Below are 20,140 nucleotides of genomic sequence, written 5' to 3'. Positions count from 1 at the left end.
AACTAAACTAAACAGAGATATTTATTTTGTATTTTCAATCCCCCCCCCTTATCTTCTCTACAACTTGTTAGTTTTACATTTTAGTTTTAGAGATACAGCATGGAAACAGACCCTTCAGCCCACAGAGTCCACACCAACCAGCGATCACCCGTACACTAGTTCTATCTTACACACTAGGGACAATTTTCAGACGCCAGCTAACCTACAAACCTACATATCTTTGGAATGTGGGAGGAAACCAGAGTGCCCAGAGAAAACCCACACAGTCACAGGAAGAACATACAAACTCCATTCTGGCAGCAACCGTTGTCAAGATCGGACCCTGGTCTCTGGAGCAAAAGAGCAACTCTACCATTGCACACTGTGCCCAACTAACTGTGTGGAACAAAGTTCTCCCAGTGACTGAGTAGGTTTTGCTCGCGTGCTCCGGTTTCCTCCCACATCCCAAACACATGCTGGTTTGTAAATTAACTGGCCTCTGTAAGTTGCCCCTGGTGTGTGGGGAGTGGATGCGAGTGGGATAACATAGAAGCAGTGTGAATGAGTGATCGATGGTCAGTGTGGATTCAGTGGGGCGAAGGGTCCAAACTAAGCTAAATTAAACTAAACTGCTGCCCCTAATTACTAATTATTACAAATTTGTTTTTTTCTTTTCTGTTCGATGATCTTTGACCAGTGCTTCTCATCTCACAGATGCTGCCTGAACTGCTAAGTGTTTTGTGCATTATATGTTTTATTTCAGATTTCCCTCATCTGCAGTGTTTTTGATTTTCAGTCTCTGAGAACAACTGGCTCTCTTCCAAGCAGTACACTGTCTGTCCTGGAAAGATAATGTTCTTTCTTCATTGTTCCTGAATTATAATTCACGAACAACAACCTTTGAGCACGGTACAAGTCTCCCCTTCACCTGGTCTGAAATGGTTCTTGTGGGAGGTTCATCAACAATTAGGAAAAGGCATTAAATCATGTCTTTGCCAGCAGGGCATGCATTTCATGCATGGATCTTTTAAAAATAAAATCTTCCAGTTTGTCTATGAATTATGAATTTTATGGAATTCCGACATTATTTCAGTCAGATATTTTCCACAATGTTTTTTCTTTCTGTATCCCACTGCCAAAGGATTATTTGATCCAATCTACAGAACTAAATTAACTTAATCCCATGAGCTTTTCAAATGCACACAGTTTATCAATGTGTTTTCTTTTGATTCAGTATGAATGGCAATTAAAAAGCATGAAGTGTAAAATTAGAATTAAATGTATAAGTATAAGAAATAGTAAATGACAATTTTAAAATATCTGAGAAATGAACTTAAGCTATTAATCACTAACTTTTTCACCTTTTAATTGCTTTGGGGATAAGGTAGAATTTGTGATTTAAAATTTCAGTGAATTGTGAAATGCACAGTTGTAAATTCTGCAGCCAAGTGTTACTTTCACTACAGACCACATCTATTTTAATGCCTCTTCAGCTATAATTTCAGCTTCCAGTATCTTTAGAGGGTCATAAAGTTGGAAGAGGTTATTAAGACTGCCAGTTGTAAGGTGTTTGCTGAATTTAAACAGATGTTTAAAGCGATGAGGGGCCGATGATCGATGCACAGTGGTACACAGTGAGATTTGAAGTAAATACGTAGACACAAGGAACTGCAGATACTGATTTACAAAAAGAAGAGACGAAATGCTGGAATAACTCAGCAGGTCAAACTTTGAGGTAAGATCAGCATAGTTTTGGATGTGTGGCCTATATTAGTTGGGAATGGAAGGGTGAGCAAGACAGCATTAAGGTTGTTGAGTCTGCAGTGAGATTGAAGTAGGCCCAAGGAATCTCAGCTTATGCTTGAGTAGACACTGAGGTATAGAACAGTCTGGTTAAAACACAATTGTCCATTAAGTGCAATAGAATTTATCCTGACGAATTAAAGACAGTAATCATCATGTTGACTACTTTCCAGAGACAGTATGAAGTGTAGATGGAGTCAGGGGATGGTGAAAGAAGAAGGTGGTTGGCTGGTTTGTGAGATGGACTCAGCTGCATCCACAACTGCAATTTCTTGCAGAGCAGTTACCAAACCAAGCAGTGATGCATCCCAATAAAATGTTTTCTACAGTGCATCTGCAGAAATTTCCTTAGTCATCAAAGGTAGTAGAGATTGTGGTGTGCTTTCTTGGCCATAGCGCCAATTTTTTTAGATCTGGGCAAATTATTGGTGATATTTTAGGAACTTGAAGCTCTTGACCATCCCTACATCATCACCATGGATGCTGATTGGGATAAGTACACCATCTTGCTTTTTGAAGTCAATAACATGCTCCTGTGGCGGCTCCCAAGGGTCGTGCCATCATACCTGTCGAACCCCTCGGCACGGTAGTGGTTCAGTCCGGAGGCGGCCCTTAGCCAAAGGGTTTAAAGGCAGGGGTTTGGGTGCCATCTTTCTCTCATTTGGTCTTCCTTACAACCGGGAGGAACATAATTAAAGGTGCCTCTCAAAACACTGGACTTCGTGCTTCCTTTTGAGACCCACGCACTACATTGGTGACCCCGATGCTCCATTGGTGTCATGATGGAGAGAAGAGAAAGCCCTACCTCCTCACAGGCCGGCCTGGCCCTGTCTCTGGATTCGGTCTCGGTGAAACTGCCCAACTTCTGGACCACCCGGCCGCTCATCTGGTTCCAGCAGGCGGAGGCCCAGTTCAACCTGCGGGGCATCACGGTCGATGCCACCCGCTTCTATTACCTGCTGACATTGAGGGAGAGATTGGTGCCTTTACATCATGTTACTCAGTTCTCTATCTCCTTCGTGTACTCCATCTTGTTATTGTTCGAGATCCGACCCACCACTGTGAGGTAATCTATAAAGTTGTAAATGTAATTGGAGCAGAGTTTGGAACACAGTTGTGAGTGTGTGGGGAGTTCAGCAATAGGCTGCATGTGCATCCTTGGGTACATTTATTTGCTTGGTTGGCTTGTAGAGGACTGGATGTAAGATAATCAGTTTGACTTTGTTTTCTTTCTTAATTTTTTACACTATCATGGCCTAGTTTACTTAGAATAAATGATTATTTTTTGTTTTAGATTAGATTTGTTTAAAAAAATATATTATTGCATTCAATATGCCTGTAAAGCTGTCGCAAGTAAGAATGTTATTGTCCGGTTCATATTCAGTGCATATAACATAAGCGCCCATCCTTTACACTCTCCACACCCTTTACACTCTCTTTATAACCATGACTTGTGGCTAAGCACAGCTCCAATGCTATGCATAACTTTGCCGTTGATACCACAGGCACTAATGAGTCAGTGTACAGGAGGAGCGGGTGAGTGGTGCAACAGCAGTAATCTCTCAATAAAACCAAGGAACTAATTGTTGACTTCAGAAAGGGGAAGGCAGGAGACCACATGTCAGTTTTCATTGGTAGGTCTGTGGTGGAAAGAGTTAGCAGCTTCAAATTCCTGGGCGTTGACATCTCAGATGATCTGTCCTGGGTTCAGACATAGATGTAATCACGAAGAAGGCGGCCTCATTGGAGACCCTCGGACTATCTTTAATCGGACTTTACTGGACTTTATCTTGCATTAACTATTATTCCCATTATCGTGTATCTGTACACTGTGGACGGCTCAATTGTAATCATGTATATTCTTTCCACTGACTGGTTAGCACACAAAATCTTTTCACTGTATCTTGGTACACATGACAATAAACTAAGCAAACTAACAATGACAGTACTGTCTTAGATGTTTAAAGAGATTCAACATGTCACCAAATATTTAAACAAACTTCTGCAGATGTGCCTTAGAAACTATCCTGACTAAGTGCATCATGGCCTGGCATGGGAATTCCAACACACAGGAATACAAGATGCTACAGGGAACGGTGAGCTCAGCCCAGTCTATCGGGGGCACATCTACCCCCACCATCAAAAGCATCTACAGAAGCCCTGCCTTAGGAAGGTGGCGTGTACCATCAAAGAAACGCGCCACTCGCTGCCACCATTGGGCAGGTAGTACAGAAACCAGATGTCACGCCAACAGATTTAGGAACAGCTACAGTCCTACAACTATTAGGCTCTAGACCCAACCCTCGCATCTTAAACCTGCCTTGACAATTGAACATTATGACCACTCTTGCACGACCACGGACTTGTTTTTTTCTAATTGTGTTTTGCATCAATGTCTTTTTGTTTGCAATCTTTTTTAAACTGTCTTGCAGAATTGTGTGGTTTATTCTAATTTATGATTAATTTATGTTTTTGTGTGTTTGAGTCTGTATACCTGTGATGTTGCTGCAAGCACCGTTTTAATTGTATCTGGACCTCACCATACTTGTGAATATGACAATAAACTCTACTTGACTTGACTCCTGGCAATACTGAGGCAGTGGATGAATGAAGCCAAATAGGTAATTTTGGTTTTCACATGGTCTATTGCTCCATTGGTTGTAAACGACAAGCGGTCAGGACCAAAGAATGTAAAATACTGAGAGGTATAGATAGGGTAGATAGTCAGAATCTTTTTTCCAAGGATGGAATAATCAAACACTAAAGACCATAGTTTAAAAGAGATGTGTGGGGCACAGGGTGATGAGTGCCTGGAACGCACTGCCGGCGGTGATGGTTGCAGCAGATATGTTACTGCCATTCAACAGACTTTTTGATAGGTATTTGGGTAGGCAGGGAATGGGAGGATATGAGTTATGTGCAGGCAGATAGGCGATGATCATAGCATCATATTTGGCGCAGACATTATGGGCCAAAGGGCCTGTTCTTGTACTGCTCTGTAATGAAATGCTCTTTTATTGCCTGGATGGATGCAGCATCAAAATACATCCAGGATGAAGCAGCCCGCATGATTAGCACCCATCAACCATCCTAAACATTAATTCCCTTCCCCAATGACTGCAGTTTATACCATCCACAAAATGTACTAACGTTACATGCTCTAGATACCAGGAGTTTATCCTTGGTTCACAAACAAGTAGACAAGTTTTGCATTTTAACCTCTGGCATACATCGACCCAACCATGTGCTCATGGTGTGCTCTTTTATTTTCTAACCTTTCCCTCCAATAATTACTCTAGGGTTTATATTATCAAGCCTGTCGATCACACAAAGCTGTAATACTGCTCCAATGTTAAATAATATTCAGTGAAATTGGCAAAATATGTAGAGCTTTATAAAGTAGGTTAACACCACTATTCAACTCTGGCTATTCACAGCATAATTCCCTATACATTTTGCATATTTCTCAAATTCGGCCCAGGGGACCAGAAAAATGAACAAAATTGCCAGGATTAATTTTGTGCAATGTTACCATCTAGTCTTTCTCTGTATTGTTTTAATGTAAAGCTATCGCTCTCTTTGTACCCCTGCAGTGACAGCAGATCCAATGACACTAAAACAACAAGTACTGGTGGGTGAGAATTTCCTCACCTTTCTCAGTGCTGGCTCCAAAGGAAAGAAATGGTTGGCTCATTAGCATGCAAAAAGATGTTTAATCTGCATTGAAGAGGAAATTTAACGTGATGGATTTTTTATTCCATGTATGTGAATGATGACTTTGAAACTGCCCTGTGAAGCCAATTCACTGCAGTGAAATAAATAATTCAGTGCACTTAGTTATCATTTAACAGTGTACCTCATCCCAAGACTTGAGCATTCCAACAACTTCCCAGACATTGAATACATTTGTTGATGTGTCAAAAGAAGTGGTTGCATTTGTCTTGGATGCCATACGCTGTGATATTTCCTGTTTCACAGTACACCCCAGACCATCACACAAACCAACCTCCCTTCCATTGATTCCATTTACACCTCACTTTGCTCGGCAAGGCCACCAGCATAAGCAAGGATGCGTCACACTCCAGCCGCTTTACCTCATTGGAGACCCTCGCATAAGCGTGATTCACGTTGTTCCCTTTATCATGTATTTGCACATTTTGGAAGACTCGATTGTAATCATGTATTGTCTTTCCGCTGACTGGTTAGCACACAACAAAAGCTTTTCACTGTACCTTGTACATGTGACAATAAATAAACTAAACTAAAATATACATACAGTCTTTTCGGCTTAAGACCTTCTCAGATGCAGGAGATGATCTGTATAGAACTAACTATAACCACTGATTGAGTTGCTGCGTTCTAATGTACATGTATGAGGTTTTTAGATGGGCACATGGACAATGCAGGGATATTGTGCAGGCAAAATGAGGTTAGTTTGTCTTGGCATCATGTTCTGCATAGACATTGTGGGCTGAAGGGCCTGTTCCTGTGCTGTGCTTTTCTATTCGCAATTATCACATGTTTCCACTTCACATTCATTTTTTGATGGAGTGGTAAAACGCATTCATTTTAAATTCACCAGAGATTAGCCAGTAATAGCAAGAAGATATACAGCCGATAAACTAAAACCATACAGATAACAGGCCTCATTGGGTTTGCAGATATGAGATAGCTGCTGAGTAATTTTTGGTGTCTGGGCCGGGACTCAAGTGCAAACATCACACAATTGACAACTTGATATAATGGAGCTCTAGGTCAGAACAACCCGTTGTAATCTTTTTATATAACTGTTGTATTAGCGTATTGAAACGTCTGATTCTTCCAAGTTTAAAATGGAACAAGATTGTCAGCCAACTGAAATGCAGCATTTCAATCCATTTATATCTGATGCAAAGAACAGAGATCAAATAAGCTCCACTGAGACCATATTTGGACACGAGGAAAGTGGTCTAGTAACAGTGAGTTCCCAAAATTGCTTGATTTTACAGCAGTTTGCAAAGGAATATTGAGCATTGTTATAGAAATATTTATATGATTTATATGTTGTGCATAGCCAAATGATCTATTTATCCATGTATTGTTAGAAGTTTTAATTTATTCTGTGCAAGGAAAGAATTAGTGGTATTAATGATATTAATCTACAATGTATCAGTGAATACCATTTAAAAAAAAACAGATAGTACCTGTATTCTAGAATGACTCTATAGTTCGTGCTTTGGATATAGCATTCCACAATTCTTAGTATTATTTTCTTAAAGTTTCCAAAAGGTTGTTCAGAGGTCAGGAAGAAAGCTCATCGTCATATTTAATATAATTCTCTCTCTGAAGGTATGTGCCTATACATAATGTATACATTTACGATTACAATGTTGAAATGCTTCAGAATACACAATATTTCTTTCTTTTGAATCCAGTGTAAAAATGTATAGATTCTTTTTTAACTCCAACTCTAGAGCAAACAACATATAGTTAACCAATGGAAGATCGATGAGTTTTCGAGATGAAAGCCAACAACTTTTAGTAACTGTCCTTGCACCTTGTTTATGCTGTTCGTAAAAGTTAATTGAACAAGGCAGCTATCTAAATTGAAAAGGTAGATCAGATGGGATATTGGTATCAGATGTTGTAACTTGAGTAAATTTGAAGCAAACTCTCGCAGATGGATCACCTGTCAAATTCAATTGCATTTGATCTTCAAGTGTGGTTGTTTAATATTGTATATTCCCAAATATGATTCTTTAATGCAGGCTTTCAATTCATCTGCAGTAGTACCTCATGGAATAATGAACACAGTAGAGTCTACAATTCTCCTTTGTCATTTCTACCTCCACATCATCTCCTCCCCAACTCTTTTCACCTTCTGCAGGGTCCACTCCCTTTATGACTCCTTGGTCCACCCCACCCACCACTCTCTGACCCCTGGCACCTTCCACCACAACTGCAGGAGGTGCAAAACTTGTCCTTGGAAGGCCCTGTTTCTATGCTGTATAACTTTGTCTCAAAATGTTATAGCCCTAGCATGCAACATTCGCTTGAATGTAGTTTCAATCCCTACTCCTTTTTCAAATTTAATTATGATTGTGAGAGGCAGTAGCAAGTACATTGGGTCGTGTTATGGTGAATAATCATGCAGATTGCTAATCTGCAAGTACCCCTGTTTTCAGGACTAGCCCAGTACATATTCTGGCATTCTTGGGTAAGCAACTCTCCACCAGCCCCTGCAGCAGCTACAGGGAACTTAAAATTAGAAATCATTTATAATAAGGAAAGTGATATAAATTAATTCATTAAAATTGCATTTGTCTTCAGAAAATTGAGCAAAAAAAAGCTTGACTGAGAATGTTATTCGAAACTTTAGCTTTTAATGTGATTAAATGAGTAAATAAGGATGAGGACAGCACTGCAAGGCAGCATAAACTGAGTGAAAAAACTCAATTTTGGTGCAGTATAGTAATTTCCAGGTAATCGAGTCAAGAGTGCTTAATTGTCATATGTACTGAAATGGAACTATTATATTCTTACTTGCAGCAGCATAGCAGGTCTGTAAATGCAGTAGTTAATAGATAATCTAATAAATAAACAAAAAAAAGTTCAATAAATAAAATTCCCCAATATTAGTACAAAACAAAACAAAAGCCTGAAAGTCCCGAGTACATTCTGAGACAGTTTGTGGTTTAGTTGGTGCTTATCATGTTCAGTATCCTGATGGTCATTGGGAAGAATTTGCTCCTGAACATGGAGGTTCTGAGGCACATTGAGATTTTATCCTCTATTTCTTTATTGGATGCTTTATGCTACTGTGTATTTTCAGCCTGTTATTACGATTGGCTATATTTCATGTTGGGAGAGAATAAACTAATTTAATCAGTATTGTATGGTAAATAATTAAAAAAATCTTTAAAAAGTACTTTCCCACATTGATCAATATTGGCAGTTACCTTCACAGTTCTAACCCCGTGAATATTAAACTTTATATGTAATATAATATAGAGTTATGCAGCGTGGAAACAAGCCTGTCGACCCAACTTACCCATGCTGACCAACATGTCCCATCTACACAAATCCCACCTGCCTGCATTTGGCCCATATCCTACTCAACTATCCTATCCATTTACCTATCTAAAGGTTTCTTAAATGTTTGTAATGTGTTATATTATATGTATCAGTATTCTATAGTTAAACTGTAGACATTCTCTTGCATATTAAAAATACTTTTCCTTCTGGAAGCTGATTGCTTTGCTGTCTTTTTCCAACACTTTCTCTTACAACTTTCAATTTGTTTTTTTCATTTTCTCTATTTTAAAATTCAAGCCTCAAGAAAATAACTGGTTAAACATGATAGCTTATGGGGATATCCAATTACATTTGCTTCAATGAAATTTAATAATTTACATTAAGAAATCTTGTACAAAATACTTGCTCAGTAAAATCAGCTTCTAATGCAAGACCCCTGCAATTCTTAAAAGGCCTCACTGTTCCCAGTGTTCTAATCTTGGCACGGTTTTATTTATTGGGAATGTATTTGCAGTTTGGGTGGGGACTTAATTTGGCCAGAACTTTGCATTCCTCTGCTTCCAAAGTTCAACTCCCAATCTTGGCCAATAGTAAAACTTGGCTGGGTTTCAATGGTCTGAGGTTTAACCAACACTGAACTGAACAGCCATTGTGATGAATTGTAGGAAAGTGAGAAGAGGGTGGTTTTTCACACAGAGTGGTGGGTGTATGGAACAAATTGGCAGAGGAGGTAGTTGAGGTAGGGACTGTCCCAACATTTAAGAAGCAGTTAGACAGGTACATGGATAGGACAGGTTTGGAAGGATATGAACCAAATGCTGGCAGGTGGGACTAGTGTATCTGGGACATGTTGGCTGGTGTGGGCAAGTTGGGCTGAAGGGTCTGTTTCCACACTATGACTCCAGGTAAATTCAGGAGAAAAACTCACTTCCCATCATTGATTTGGATGTTTGCCTGTCTTAGAAAGTTTCTGTCATTTTTATTGCAGTCAACAAAAAAAACCTGTTGTTTACAGTTAACCTCAAATGACTGCAAGATTTTGGAGCATTTATTAAGAAAGAACTATTATATTCTGTCTCAATTATTTCACACTGTAGTGAGGCCTCTGGTCCATTATGCTGTTCCACAAGTGAAACAGGCATCAGGAAAAGAGTCCTTGAAACTTGATCGATGAGAAAGCCTCTATTAGAGATTTAGATGCAGGAGGAGGCCATTCGGCATTTTGAGCCAGCACCGCCATTCATTGCGATCATGGCTGATCATCCCCAATCAATAACCTGTGCCTGCCTTCTCCCCATATCCCTTGATTCCACTAGCCCCTAGAGCTCTATCTAACTCTCTCTTAAATCCATCCAGTGACTTGGCCACTGCCCTCTGTGGCAGAGAATTCCACAAATTCACAACTCTCTGGGTGAAATTTGTTTTCTCACCTCAGTCTTAAATGGCTTCCCCTTTATTCTAAGACTGTGGCCCCTGGTTCTGGACTCACCCAACATTGGGACCAAAACTGTAGATTGATGATGCATGTGAACCAATCACACATAAGCCATGTAAACAAGAGCCAGAGACAGTGTGTGATTTAAACACATCTTTAATGAGCACTTGAAACTTAGCAGCATTGAGGGCGACAGGTTGTCATTGCATCCTAGCTGCTCGAAATGAAGTGCTGGGAACGAGTGTTGGTATAAGTGTTATAGTGGGGTGGAGTTAGTGATGCTGGCTTATGTGTGATTGGTTCACATGCATCATCAATCTACATCCTTCCCCCTTGGGATTAAGTGTGGAAAGGGCACCCATGCCATGGAGTTAAACATACTTGCCATATCTGTCTGGTGGTCTGCTAACACGGCCCGAGTGCGTGCGGACCCAACCCTAGGCATCATCAATCTACAAAAACTGTACACAATACTCCAGATGTGGTCTCACCAGAGCCTTATACAACTGCAGAAGAACCTCTTTACTCCTATACTGAAATCCTCTTGTTATGAAGGCCAACATTCCATTAGCTTTCTTAACTGCCTGCTGTACCTGCACGCCAACTTTCAGTGACTGGTGTACAAGGATGCCCAAGTTTCGCAGCACCTCCCCCTTACTTAACCTAACCCCATTGAGATAATAATCTGCCCCCTTGTTTTTGCCGCCAAAGTGGATAACCTCACATTTTCGGGTCGAGACCCTTCTTCAGGCCAGAAACATCGCTCATTCCTTCTCTCCAGAGATGCTGCCTCACCTGCCGAGTTACTGCAGCATTTTGTGTCTATCTAGGATTTACCTTTATTATTTTCCAGAACTGGTCTATAAGAAAACAACTACATACTGTTCAAATTTTCTAACATTAAAATTTGAGGCTGTTCCTGCATTATTTAGCTTTTTAGTTTGCTTGAAGTGAGTAAGTACAGGGTCATGTGCAACATTTCAGGACTGGGCTTTTTGTTACATTCCTTTAGTCTAACAGCAAAAAAAGATGTACTCGAGGGACACAAAGGCAGCTTGTTGACGTCACTGGTGCCATTGAGCCGACAATTGTGACGACTGGTGTGAAATTCTACGATTTGACCCCATCTTGTTCACTAATTAACAACGAACTATGCTAATAGATTATTTCTAAACTGCACGTTTAATGTTGGGGAAACAAACTCATGCTTCCAGTGTAAATCAAACTTCTGCAGTCTGTTGCTGCATTTGAAGTAAAATCTAGCTGGAAGTTGACCTCAAAGCTGGCCTTTTGCCCATATCAAGTTAGTCATCAGCGAGAGTTCATGCTTAATTCCATTTGTGGCCCTCAAATGTGACATAAACATAGACTTTTTCAAAAACTCCACGGAAACTAATAATCCTGTTACAAACATTTTTATATTTAATTCATTAACAAACTGCTGACAATACATCAACATAATTAGTAAAGATAATACCATTTAATTTTTGAAATGCTTTAAATCAGGTTAAGCACCATTAGTTAATTGAATAGGGATTAAAAATGTTTATTTTTGGTAAAGTTCTCTTCATTTATATTATTTAAATTAAAAGCTATTTATGACTGCTAAATAAAAAGGACTATTTCAAAATCAAAATGTAAGAAAAATCAAACTGCACGATTAATGTAGTTTATAGCAGGCTGTATGTTTGCCAATGTCTTTTGGGACCAGCGACAACAGTTCTATTAGATTCAGAATTACTATGGTTAAAGGCACAGTTGCCCCCCAAGTAAAAATTCTGAATTGGGGCAAGGCCAACATTGATGGTATTAGACAGGAACTTGCTAAAGTTGATTGGAGTAGACTGTTTGCGGGCACAGGAACATCCGGAAAGTGGGATGCTTTTAAAAGTGTGACTTCAGGGAATGCATGTACCTGTTAGATGGCTAATGTTGTACCTCTGTTTAAGAAGGGCAACAGAGGAACACCTGGGAAATATAGGCCTAACATCTGTGCTAGACAGTTTCAGCAAATGTTTCTGAGGGATAAGGTGTATATGCATTTGGATAGTATTTTGTACATGGGAGGATGTAACTTACAAATCTGAGTATTTTTGCTGGTAACCAAAAAGGTTACCAGCATATGGGCAAAGCCTTAGAGGTTGGCCATATGGACTCCACCAAGTAATGTTCTGCAAGGCAGGCTGCTTGTATGGGAACCAGGGAGAGCAAGCCAACTGAATAGAGAATTGGCTTCATGGAAGGAAGCTGAGGTGATAGTAGAAGGTTGTTTTTTCAGACCGGAGATCTGTGATTAATGGTGCCTAAGGGACATATATTACAGCCGGGATCATCACTGTTTGTGGTTTATATCAATGATTTGGAGAATGTACAAGGCATGGCTTCCCCAAGAATCCAATATTATTTGAAATTTCAAGTCTGAGTTTGGGATTTTTGGTGGGCAAAGCAATCCTAGGGCTTAGGAAGTAATGAGTCATTATCAAACCAAAGAAGAAGCCAGCTCAAGAGGCGAAGGGGCCACCCCTTTTCCTATATTTTTTAGAGAAATTGGGATAGAATTCTAACTAGAATGAATGTCAAGTGAGAGGAAAATAAAAACATGACTAGAAATGGAGATATTAATACACAGATGTTATTTGTATCATGACATTAGCAAAGTCACGGCTGGCCAAATATAGAGCCATCATTTGGAAGAAATTCTGGTACATTAGTTGGAACATGAAGTGGCCTGATCCCAGTTAAAAGGAAAGTGGAGTGGTTAACAAAAAACACAACTTTTGTTGTGAAAGAGTACAGCTCAACTACAGTATGTGCTTCAACTTAGTTTGAGATCACATTGGTGAACTATTCTCTGTAAGTTCAGGTTTGCGTTTAGAAAGAGTTATTCACTCCTATAGGATTTCAGAAATGCATGGTTCGCATCGTGGGCTGAATATTTGTAACAAAGAATGTTGGATTAAATCCATCTTGGGGCAGTCTGTGTGGCTTTTTTAAATAAGATAATTTATTTGTTCTTGATTTTTTAAATTTCTTGTGTGGGTGTTGTTTGCAAACCTTTTATTATTGGCCTAAACAAATCAGCAATGAGGTTGTTGGAAGCCACCTTTCCAAATAGTTGTGGCTGTAGTAACGGTCCTCTTGCTGACCTTTCCAATAGGGAATTCCAAGATATGTCCCAGCAACAACAAAGAAAGGGTGATAGAACATAGAGCAGTATTGCACAGCAACAAGCCCTTCAGCCCACAGTGTCCATACTGAACATGATGCCAAGTTAAACTTATCTCCTCTGCCTGAACGTGATTCACTTCACTGCATTCCATGCATATCCACGTGCCACTTAAATGTCCGTCATATCTGCCTCCACCACCAGGCCTAGCAGCCCTTTCCACACACTTACCACGCTGCGTAAAAAAAACCCTGCTCTGCAAATCTCCTTTAGACTTTGCCTTTCACATTTTAAACCTGTGCCCTCTTGTCTGACATTTCCATCCTAGAAGGAAAGTTCTGACTGTCTACTATTTCTATGCCTCTCATCATTTTATATACTTCCACCAGGTCTCCCCCTCCTTCACCTCGGGCACTCCCGACAGAACAATCCAAGTTTGTCCAACCTCTCCTTACGGCTTATACCCTCTTATCCAGGCAGCATGCTGGTACATTTCTCTGCACCTTCTGCCAAAGTCTTTAGATCCTTCCTGTAATGGGGCAAACAAAACTGCACACAATTCTCCCAATGTGGTCTAACCATAGTTTTATAAAGCTCCAACATGACTTCCTAATCCTCATACTCAATACCTTAATCGATGAAGTCACCTGTACCATATTCCCTCTTTACAACTCTATCTACTTCTGTTGTCACTTCCAGGCTGCTATGGATTTGGAATCCAAGATCCCTCTGTACATCAATGCTTTAAAAGGTCTTGCCGTTAACTATAAACTTTTCTCTTCTATTTATTTGACTTCCCAGACTACAGCAACTCAATCGTGTTTGAATTAAACTCCATTTGCCATTTCTTTGCCCATATCAGTAACTGATCTAAATTCCATTATATACATGCTCTGGCATTGACAGCCTTCTTCACTGCAACTGCAGCAGTTTTGGTGCCATCTGCAAACCTACTAACTAACTCATCTATATTTATGTCCAAGTTGATTATCCTATCTATGCCACTCATAATTTTACATACCCCTGCCAGATATCTCCTCAACCTCTGATGTTCCAGGGAAAGCAATCTATGTTTATCCAACCTCCCCGTATAGTTAATACCCTTTAATCCAGATAGAATCCTGGTAAACATCTACACCCTTTAGAGGTCTATAGCCTCAACATCTGTTCTGTGATGGGACAACCAGAACTGCACAGAATTTTGCAAATGGGGCCCAACCAGAGTCCTAAAAAGCTACTAAATGCCTTCTTTATCACTCTATATTCTTGTGTCGCCACTGTGAGGTAGCAATGGACTTGGCCCCAAGATCATCAGTGCTGATATGGGTGCCATTAACTGGATACTTTTCCCTTACATTCAACCTGCAAAAGTGCAACACCTCATACTTGCTCAGATTAAACTCCATCTGCCATTTCTCTGTCCATTTGTGTAGCTGATCCATATCCCACTGTATACATTAACAACCCTCCTCAATATCTGCAACTCCACCAATATTGGTGTCAACTGAAAACTTACAAACCAATCCATCTACATGTGCATCCAAGTAATTTATATGTTTCACAAGCAACATGCAAAGGCATGTCAGGGTGGTCAATGACTTTGCATTGAACTAGGGGGTAGTGAATTTTTCAGCTGCCTTGTCTTTTTAGCTTGGCCCTGACAGAACTCGAACTGGCCATTGGTCATCAGATTGTTGGTGGCAGGGGCCACTTGAAAACACATCCACTACCATGCTATAGGTTAGATTAATGTGGTGGAAATGAGTCAGATTAGATTTGTGTAGTCTTCCTCTTTGTTGGATAGATGGCAGTGTTGTTGTTCCCATGATCCAGTCTACCACTAGTTCTGGGGCGTAGGGCTTCTGCTGTATGCTAGAATATTATAGGACCAATGGGCTTTGGTTCCTTTAGTAATGGTGACGACTTCAAATGGTGGGATGTTTGTCATTTTTTCGACCATCTGTTGAAGATGGCTGTAAATGCTTTTGCCAATTTTCTTCGTGCATACACTGGGAAACCCATTATTAAGAATGGGGATGTTTGTGCAACTACCTCTTCCCATTGGTTATCTCCCACCATTCATGACTGATAGAGTTATAGAGTCATACAGCACAGAGACGGACCCTTTTGCTCAAATCGTTCATGACGACCGAGATCTCCCATCTAAGCGAGACATATTTGTCCACATTTGACCCATACCCCACCAAACCTTTTCAATCCATTACCTGTCCTGTCTTTTAAATGTTGGATGTAACAGGAATGGAGAGTTATTTTCGAAGCTTGAACGTAGGATCATTTAATTCCACATATTTATTGTAAGCTCTATTGGTAAACTCTGCTGGAGCTCCATTTATAGGTTCCCAGCATCCTCACCTGCCCTCTGCATTGAACCAAAATAGAGTGGGAGAATGAGGGATGCACTACGTCTGAGAATTCAGGTTGTAGTGGAGAATATTTGTGATGTTAGAGGTCTACACTGCCTCGTAGATGTCCAGTTTTAGGCTATAGTCAATGAATTTCAGAAGTGGAGCTCAAAACCTGCGCGCCATCATATTTTGTGCACAGTGCATGTGAACTAGAACAAATTCCTATTTGGGTTTTAAAGCTTTTAGGTTTTTTAATCAATTGATGGTCTGCAGTCATTGCCATAACTTCTCAAGGTGAATAGTTTTCAGAATTGAACATAAACTAGATGTATCTTCTTGAACAACCCAGAATTTAATTTGGCTGGTACATTGCCGCAGCTGGTGGAGCTGCTGCCTCACGGTGTCAGAGACCCAGGTTCGATCCCAACTTTGGGTTCTGTCTGTGCAGAGTTTGCACGTTCTTCCTGTGACTACTTTGGCCAATAATGGGGACTGCATGGAGACATAGGTCATGGAACTGCTCTTTGATGGTATTGGGGGTAGGGTATGGACATGGATAGAAATTTGGTTTGCAGACAGGAAACAAAGAGTAGGATTAACGGGTCCCTTTCAGAATGGCAGGCAGTGACTAGTGGGGTACCTCAGGGTTTGGTTCTGGGACCACAGTTATTTACAATATACATTCAAGATTTAGATGAAGGGATTAAAAGTAACATTAGCAAATTTGCAGATGACACTAAGCTGGGTGGCAGTGTGAACTGTGAGGAGGATGCAGGGTGACTTGGACAGGTTGGTTGAGTGAGCAGATGCATGGCAGATGCAGTTTAATGTGGATAAACGTGAGGTTATCCACTTGGTGGCAAGAACAGGAAGGCAGATTATTCAAATCAAATCAAATCAAATCAACCTTTATTGTCATCTTGCAAAGCAACAGTTGTACAGTGCAAAATGAGAAGACATTTCCCAGGGAATACCGGAGCATCACACATAAAACTTAAACATTTCACACATAATAACAGTAAAAACAATCCAGTCCCTGATGAAAGAGTATAAATAGTTAAAAGCAGGTAAAACAGCAACATTAAAATACAGTAAAAACAGTCATTAAAATGTCCAGGGCAGCTGATTTGAGTGGCCAGTGCCAGAGTTATTAAATTGTCAGTGCAAAGCCGCAGAATCAGGTGGAGTGACTGTTTAGCAGCCTCACAGCCTGTGGCAGGAAGCTGTTTAGCAGTCTGGTAGTCCGGGCTTAATGCTACGGTATCTCTTGCCTGATGACAGGAGATCCAGATGTGTGTGGAGGGGGTGCAGTTTGTCCTTAGCTATTCTCAGAGCTTTTTTCAGACAGCGGCTCTGGAACAGTTCTTGTACCGAGGGTAGGGAGACGCCAATGATCCTCTCTGCTCCCCTCACTACACTCTGCAGAGCCTTCCTGTCTGAGCAGTTACAGTTGGAGTATGCAGTATTGTGTTTATGCAGTAAGTGAGTACAGACTCCACCGTGCCCCTGTAAAATTGTGACATCTGAATGGTGACAAGTTAGGAAAAGGGAAAACGAGTTACTGAAAGTAAGCATGCAGGTACAGCAGGTAGGTACAGTGCAGAAAGCTAATGGCATGTGGCCTTCATAACAAGAGGAGTTGAGTATAGGAGCAAAGAGGTCCTTCTACAGTTGTACAGGGCCCTGGTGAGACCACACTTGGAGTATTGTGTGCACTTTTGGTCTCCAAATTTGAGAAGGACATTCTTGCTATTGAGGGAGTGCAGCGTAGGTTCACAAGATTAATTCCAGAGATGGCTGGACTGTCATATGTTGAAAGAATGGTGTGACTGTACTTGTATACACTGGAATTTAGGATGAGAGGGGATCTGATTGAAATATAAGATTATTAATGGATTGGACACGCTAGAGGCAGGAAACGTTCCCAATGTTGGGGGAGTGCAGAACCAGGGGCCATGGTTTAAGAATAAGGTATAGGCCATTTAGAACGGAGATGAGGAAAAACTTTTTCACCCAGAGGGTTGTGAATCGGTGGAATTCTCTGCCTCAGAAGGCAGTGGAGGCCGATTCTCTGGATTCTTTCAAGAGAGAGTTAGATAGAGCTTTTAAAGATAGCGGAGTCAGGGGATATGGGCAGAAGATAGGAAAAGGATGATCAGCCACGATCACAGTGCTGGCTCGAAGGGCCAAATGGCCTACTCGTGCACCTATTGTCTATTGATAGCTGCAACAATCTAGGATCAACTATAACCTCCATTGCTGCCTTTGTGGAGCTATGACTGCTTGAGGTTTCACATGGTAACTGGCTCCCTTACACGTCCCACAAGTGTATGAATTAGTCGGTTAAATTTCATATTTTTAGATTAGTTTAGGTTATTTTAGAGATACTTCACGGAAACAGACCCTTTGACCCAGCGATCCCCATACACTAGCACTACCCTACACACTAGAAACAATTTGCAGTTTTACCAAGCCAATTAACCGATAAACCTGGACGTCTTTGGAGTGTGGTAGGAAACCGGAGCACCCAGTGAAACCCCACGCGATGAAACCCCACGCGATCATGGTGAGATTGTACAGACTCCGTACATACAGCACCCGTAGTCAGGATCAAACCCAGGTGTCTGGTAAGGTAAGGAAGGCAGCAACTCTACCACTGTGCCACCGTGCCACTGTAAGCTGTCCCCACAATGTGAGCGAGTGGTGGAAACTATTTGATGGGAATGGAGGAAAATAAAAAAGGATAATATAAATATGAACCTAATGGTTGATGTAGGCTTAGTGGGCCACAGGCCATCTTTCCCTCCATGTCAACTAAAAACAGTTCATCATTTATCTTCTTACTGTTTGTGGGACCATGCATACTTCATTTAACTGCCCTGTTTGCCTGCATATCTCTATACTTCAAAGGTTATTTGCAGTGGACTGTTTTGAAATTTCCTGAGGACATGAAAGATGCTGTGTAAATGCTAGCACTTTCATTTCAAAGTTTATGCTTTTCGTGCCTTTGGGCTATATGTCATGAACTGTGATAATCCTCTGCATGGTGCATTGATCTGTGTGTGTTGTTTCATTCTAGGGAAGGGCACTCCACAAGCTGGGCCGGAGCAGCTTGGCAGAGAAGGTTCTGAGAGATGCCGTTCAGGCTTTGTCGACGTCCCATGAGGCCTGGAACTGCTTGGGGGAGGTGCTGCAAGACACAGGGAGAAACGAAGATGCTGCAGACTATTTTCTCACTGCTTTGGAGCTGGAAGCCAGCTGTCCTGTGGTGCCATTTACCGTCATCCCAAGAGAACTTTGAAAGCAATCAAAAAAAGACACAAAGTGCCAGAGTAACTCAGCAGATCAGGCAGCATCTGTGGAGGACATGGTTTAGTTTAGTTTATTAGTGTCATGTGTACCAAGATACAGTGAAAAGCTTTTTTTTTTTGCATTCTTCCAGTCAAAGAAAAAAAACGCAAATGAGTACAATCAAGCCGTCCACAGTGCATGGATAAAGGGTACAACATCTAGTTCAAAGATTGATTTCAATACTTGACGTTTCAGATTGGGACACTTCCTTGTTTCTACATTTCACTGCTCCACTGCAAGCAGCATCTGCAATTCCTTGTTTCTACTTTGAAATCAATCTGCTGGGTCACTGCTCAAATATTTTGCACATTCCATCCCAAAGATTTCACCTGCTGTCTCCTAGAGTAGAGCTCAGCTCTGATGTATCAGGAACAATCAGGTTAGGTTTCTTTAGTCTTACTCTGCCTGAACTGAACTGTGCACCATTTTCCTGCATTCGACATTCCCCAACCTCCAATGCTACTCGCCCCAAAAGCACAGCTAGCCATTCATTAATAATTATTCGGAGGCTGTAATAAACAAAATGATGATTCATTTGTGCAATTGGCTCCTTGCACTGAACAGAATCCAGGATAGGGTGAGCACATAATTATTTCACAGCAGCTGTAGTGGCATCTTTCCAGAACTGTTTCACTATGGTGCATGAAGCAGCTGAGAGAGATCTGCATGTCTTACCTCAATCTAGTGCTAATTTCAGCATTTTGCAAGGCCTAGAAATCAGTCTTTTCCCTAATCCCTTCGTTGGTGGTCAGGCAATTTTGATATCATGGATCTTTCTGTTGTATGACACATTCACATTTCACACTTTTACACGACACGCAGCAGGAAGTTAATTCAGAGAAATCTCTTTCAAATTGCTTTAATCACTTAGCTCAGGAAGTTTTCATAATTTTGAAAATAATTTTCTAGGTACTAGTCAAGCACATTATTGAAGCAAGATGTACTTTACTGTAATCGTAATATAATCATACGGTCTGATTGTTTAAATACATAAAATGTATCGCTAAGCCTTCAATCATTTGTCTA

At 40.7% G+C, this 20,140-nt stretch overlaps 1 protein-coding gene across 3 annotated transcripts in view; it reads left to right on the top strand.

Annotated features, from left to right (window-relative positions):
• LOC129699642 (tetratricopeptide repeat protein 7A-like) overlaps positions 1 to 19,399 on the top strand; it is a 199,024-nt gene extending 179,625 nt beyond the window's left edge. For all 3 annotated transcript variants that reach the window (XM_055639614.1, XM_055639613.1, XM_055639615.1), the window contains one exon: positions 18,843 to 19,399. In XM_055639614.1, coding sequence (XP_055495589.1) covers positions 18,843 to 19,064 — 222 coding nt within the window. In that variant the 3' untranslated portion in view covers positions 19,065 to 19,399. The remainder of the gene's footprint in view (positions 1 to 18,842) is intronic.
• Positions 19,400 to 20,140: the final 741 nt, after the last annotated feature.

The sequence above is a fragment of the Leucoraja erinacea genome, chromosome 8, assembly GCF_028641065.1.
Source record: "Leucoraja erinacea ecotype New England chromosome 8, Leri_hhj_1, whole genome shotgun sequence".
Lineage (NCBI taxonomy): Eukaryota > Metazoa > Chordata > Chondrichthyes > Rajiformes > Rajidae > Leucoraja > Leucoraja erinaceus.
The sequence above is the reverse complement of the archived record's forward strand: the minus strand, read 5'-3'. Positions and strand labels throughout refer to the sequence as shown.